The 5,751-nt window shown below is 35.9% G+C and overlaps 1 protein-coding gene across 1 annotated transcript; it reads right to left on the reverse strand.

Annotated features, from left to right (window-relative positions):
* Positions 1–319: 319 nt before the first annotated feature.
* LOC127555351 (olfactory receptor 52H1-like) lies at positions 320–1,267 on the reverse strand. Its single transcript, XM_051987584.1, has one exon. The coding sequence runs from the start codon at positions 1,265–1,267 to the stop codon at positions 320–322; it is 948 nt and encodes a 315-aa protein (XP_051843544.1).
* Between the last annotated feature and the right edge of the window lie 4,484 nt (positions 1,268–5,751).

Below are 5,751 nucleotides of genomic sequence, written 5' to 3' on the forward strand. Positions count from 1 at the left end.
TTGCACTTCTGAAGTTCCACAACTCAGTCAATATCATTTTTATTGACTTCAGAAGAATTTGCTGCATAATTTCCTGAACCTTTATTATGTCCTTGCTCCTATTCTGCGGAACAGATAGCTAAATGAATAAAAGATGGTTTTTGTATTAATCTGAATTGGATTGGATGGAATTTCTTCCTTTAAGGAACTTGAAGTTTAGAATAAAAGCTTAAAATGTTCTCTTAACTGAAAGTTCATATGTACAGATGCAACTAATAAATGGCTATCCTGCTTCATAATTTCATTTTAACAGCTTCTTTTCCTAATTCACAGAGCCATGTCACTGGATTGCCTTTGGAGAGAACAAGATGATGACCTTGTCCCTTATTTGCTTTGTCTTAACACCATAGATGATGGGATTGAGGGCTGGTGGAATAACTATGTAGAGGTTGGCAAACATGATGTGGAAAGTTCGAGAAACATTATGTCCAAATCGGTGGGCAAGGATGGAGAAGAAGGCTGGTGTGTAGAACATCAGGATGACACAGACATGGGAGCCACAAGTACCCAGTGCCTTCTGACGGGCATCCCGAGATGGGAGGCGGAAAACAGCTAGAAGAATAAGCATGTAAGAGATGGCAATCAATACTACATCTGAAATTACAGTCATAATGGGCACAGCAAAGCCATACCAGATGTTGATAGAGATGTCAGCACAGGAGAGGCGGGCCACACCAATATGTTCGCAATAAGTGTGAGGGATGATATGTGTCTGGCAGAAAGGTAAGCGCTTCAGCAAGAAAACAACAGGGAAAATGATGCAGAAGCTGCGAAAGCAGATACCCAGTATGATCTTGATGATGGCTTGATGAGTCAGGATGGTAGTATACCTCAGTGGAGAGCAGATGGCCACATAGCGATCAAATGCCATGGCCAGCAGAATGGCTGAGTCTAAAACAAAGCTGTAGTGAAGAAAGAACATCTGGGTGAGACAGCCGGTGAAGGTGATTTCTCTGGCTCCAAGCCAGAAGATGCTGAGGGTTTTGGGAACACCAGCTGTGGACAGCACCAGGTCAGTGGAAGCCAGCAGAGAGAGGAAGAAGAACATGGGCTCATGGAGGCTGCGCTCCATGATGATGAGATACAGCAAAATTAAGTTTCCCACTACAGCCACAAGGTAAATAACACAGAAAGGAATGCCAATCCAGATGTGGAACTGCTCCAGCCCTGGGATCCCCACAAGGATAAATATGTCTGTGCTGAAATTACTCCAGTTAAATGTGACCATTGTGATCTGATTTTGAATAACCTGGAAGCCCTGGAAACAAACATAATTACCAATCATTAGAACCAACTGAATTGTTCTTATCTCTAATTCCTCCAAATATTCCTCCAGTTCACACCCAAAAAGGGTTGAATTCTCCAAAAAAATTTACCATCCACTCTTACTAGACAGTTTCTTTTCTCTTAACTTTATTAATTCCACATACTTTACCAGTTTTTGTTTTCTCAAATGGAACTTCCACTACTAAATATGAGGGGGAGAGAGAAAGCAAGAAAGAGAGAGAGGAACCTAGAAGAAATAATGGCATACCTCTTTATCTTGATAGATAAATGTCCTTAGATGAATTTTAATCCAAACCTAAAAAAATACTTTAAAGTATATACGAGGTTAGATGTATATCATAAAAACAGACCTAAGACTACTCCCTAAAGATTTAGGAAGGAGAAATAAATATGTAGAGATGGAATTTGGTCAGTCAGATAGGAAATTATTGTCAGAACAAGGATGTCAACACTGGTACAACTAATTAAAACCAAGCTTTGTTCTCCTCTCTTTGTTCCTTGTTACATCGTAGCTGAGAGTCTGAGTCTCCTTCCAGTGGAAATTTTGTTTTCTTCTCTCTTGTCTATTGCACATGCCACAAGTATTTCTCTAGTATGTTGATCTGAAGTAGCAATCATGATTTGTTGACAGAAGTTGAAGATTGAATGTGTCTTCTCTAACTTTTTTCTCGTCCCCCCCATTACTTTGCCCCAAACTACCATGAATGCGAGATCTGCTTTTTAAAAATATTATTTATTTCATTCTGAATGTTAAGAAATAGAATAAACATTTCCACAACACAATAGAATAGAAAAAAGATTGTATGAAACTTCAGATGTATTATTTACAACTTATTATTCTTTATAAATATATAACAAAATTTTTGTATAACTTTTTTTGATCGTTTTTCCCCTTACCCTCAGAGATAGAGTATTACCATTAGACATACACAGTTACATGTAGATATAGTTATAGACAGATATAGATATATGTGTGGGTTATGTGTAATCATACATATTTCTATTTATCAGTTTTTCTCCAAATGTAGATGTCTTTTTTCATACGTCTTTTATAGGTAATTTGCTTGTTTATAGTAGTCAAATGACTTAGCCACTCAAATTTGTTGTTAAAACAATACTGTTGATAATTTGCTTTTAGACTTTCCATTATCTAATAGCAAATATCCACCTGGCCTTAGTTTAATTAGAAGCTCAAAAAATGGGAATATAGATGGACCATATAGATATACTTAAAGGAAAGGGCAGATACAGGATTATTTATCCTTCCTCAATCTCTGGGATGTGAAAATAGAAAAGTTTGTGCTGAGCCTATCATATCTCTTGAGACACCTGGGAGTTTAGGCCACATGAAATCAGAAAAATTAACCAATTCATCGGCTAAAAAGTCAGCATTATTTCCTGCATCTATTATAGTTAAAGACAATCAAGGAAACAGGAAATAACAGAGTCACTGAGAGATGATGACTGAGCCAGAACATGTAAGTCTCCTGAGGAAAGAACTTTAGACATGCCCAACCTGTGAGTGATTACTAAATATTTTGACTTACGCTTGACTCCAAAAGTATATTTGGACATCAGTGAAGATATGCCAATCAACACTGAGATACCACTACACACCTCTCAGATTGGCTAAAATGACAGGAAAATATAATGATTAAACGTTTGAGGAGATGTGGGAAAATTAGGACACTAATATATTATTGGTGGGAGTTGTGAACTGATCCAACCATTTGGGAGAGCAATATGGAATTATGCCAAAGGGCCATCAAACAGTACATTCCCTTTGATACAGCAATGCCTTTATTGGACCTGTATCTCAAAGAGATCATGATAAAGGGAAACACATCCACATGTGTAAAAATGTTTGTAGCAGCCCTTTTTTGTGGTGACAAGGAAGTGGAAACTTAGTGGATGCTTATAAGTTGGAGAATGGCTGAATAAGTTGTGGAATATTATTTTTCTATAAGAAATGATCAACAGGTTGATTTGAGAAAGGCCTGGAGAGACTTATATGAACTGAAACTAAGGGAAGTGAATAGAACCAAGAGAACATTGTACATAGCAAGAAGAAGATTATATGATGATTGATTTTAATCAGTTTTCAATAGTGAGGGTGATTCAGGCCAGTTCCAGTGGTTTTGTGATAGAGATATTGGCCCCCAGAGGGAGTACTGTGGGACTAAGTGTGAGCACAACAGAGCATTTTTTGTGGTTGTTGAATTTTGTTTTTTTCTCATTTTTTTCCATTTGTGATCTGGTTTTTCTTGTGCAACATGATAAATGTGAAAAAAAATATAAAAGAACTGTACATGTTTAATATATATTGTATTATTTGCTGTCCAGAGGAGAGGGGGAGAGTAAGGAAGGGAGAAAAAATTTAGAAAACAAAGTTTTGCAAGGATGAATGTTGAAAACTATCTATGCATATGTTTTGAAAATAAAAAAAACTTTAAAAAGTATCAGTATAAAAGAGTCAAGAATTTAGATCTTGAACTGACATCTTGCATAATACACTCATTTTAAAATATTATTTTTCCAAATTACATGTAAAAACAATTTTAATATTCATTCAAAAAATTTTTGAGTTCCAAATGCTTTCCCTTGTTCCAGCTCCTTTGTCTTCCATGGATCTTGGAGATTATGAAGCAGAGATTCAGAGATAGAACTTAGAAAGCATGTTCTATAAGCTATTTCCAGGAAAGTCGATAACAAGTAATCCCTGAGTCCCTTGCTGATCATCCCTTCAGCATAGCCAATTGAGTACTGACTTGGGCAGCAGTAAGGCAAATGTAAATAGAGAAAGGAAGCCTCTGTCCTAGTTAACCTAGGAGAATCATTTCTGGCCACATTTCACCTCCTTTATTCACCCTCTAGCTCAACTGATCTCTCTCATTTGTTGTCAGTCATTTCTTCTTCTTTGTCTCTTCTCGCACAATTCTTGCAAACTGGATAACCTTCTCTAGCCTTCCAATTTTCCTAATTCTTACTCCTGCTTCAAGATTAATTATAAGCATCACCCCTACCTTGAATACCTAAGATTACAATCTAGTGATTTAGGAGAGAGAGAAATCAAGACAGCTCCAGAAGGAATCTCCAAGAAAATTTAATTCAATTACTTCATCTGACAGATAGAATTTGAGCAAAATCAAGCAGGAAACTAGTGACAGAGCAAGAATGTGAACTGTGATCCATTAATTAAACTCTTTTTCCCACTCTAATCTGTTTATCCCTTACTCCGAGTTAGAGTATAGCTAACAGTCTGAGTCTCTTTCCAACAGGAATTTCCTGTTTTCTTTTCTCTTCTCTGTTGCTCAAGTCATAGGTTTTTGTCTAGAATGCTAATTTCAAGAAGAAATGAATTTCAAATGGTAGATGTTGAAGGCTGGTTATGTCTCCTCTCATTTACCTTTCATCCCTTCAGGAGCATGCCCCAGTATTAGCCTGAATTCTAGCTCTGCTTTTGAAAAAATTTCTTTCCTTCTCTATTTAAGAAATAAATAAAATAACTATTAACATAACATAGTATAATAGGGAGAAATTGTATATGAAACTGCAAATCTATTTGTAATGTTTGCTATTCCTTTTAAAAATATATACAAGTTGTTGTATCAAATTTTTCTTCTTTTCTTCCCTCCACCTTTTCCCTAGAGAACAACAGTTACAATTAGACACACATATATTTAGTTATATATGTGTATATATACATATATATTATATATATGAAATCATTGTATACATACTTCCATTTATTTGTTTTTTTTCCTATGAATACAGATAATGTCTTATTTCATATATTCTTAATAGGTAATTTGTCTATTAATAATACTCAAAATGACTTAGTTACTCAAAGCAGGAACCAAAATCCCTCTTAAAACAGTATTTCTGTTGCTCTACTTTTAAGATTTTCCCAATATTTAAAAGTATTTACCCACCTGGCCTTAGACCTGATACAAGCTCAAAAAGTTGAAATGTAGATGTAGCATTCAAGTATACTTCAAAAAGAGTGCAGATACAGTATTATTTATCCTTTCTTAATCCCTGATTTATGAGAATAGAAATGTTTGTGTTGAGCCAGTCATGTCCCTTGAGATCTCTTGGAGTTCACGCCATATAAAATCGGGAAAATTAACCATTTAATTGATGAAAAAGCCAGCATTATTGTTTGCATCTAATATGGCTAAAGAGAACCAAGGGAGCAGAAAATAAGAGTCACTGAGAGATACTGACTGAGCCAGAACATGTAAGCATCCTGAAAAAACAACTTTAAAAATCCCCAATTTGTGAGGGCTTACTAAATGCTTAGACTCCAAGAGTATGTATGGGCATCAGTGAGTATCAGAGAGAGTGTCAGTCAACTCCGAGGTACTACTACACACACCTCAGATTGGCTAAAGTGAGAGGACAAGATAATAATGAATGTTTGAG

The sequence above is a fragment of the Antechinus flavipes genome, chromosome 3 (genome assembly GCF_016432865.1).
Source record: "Antechinus flavipes isolate AdamAnt ecotype Samford, QLD, Australia chromosome 3, AdamAnt_v2, whole genome shotgun sequence".
Lineage (NCBI taxonomy): Eukaryota > Metazoa > Chordata > Mammalia > Dasyuromorphia > Dasyuridae > Antechinus > Antechinus flavipes.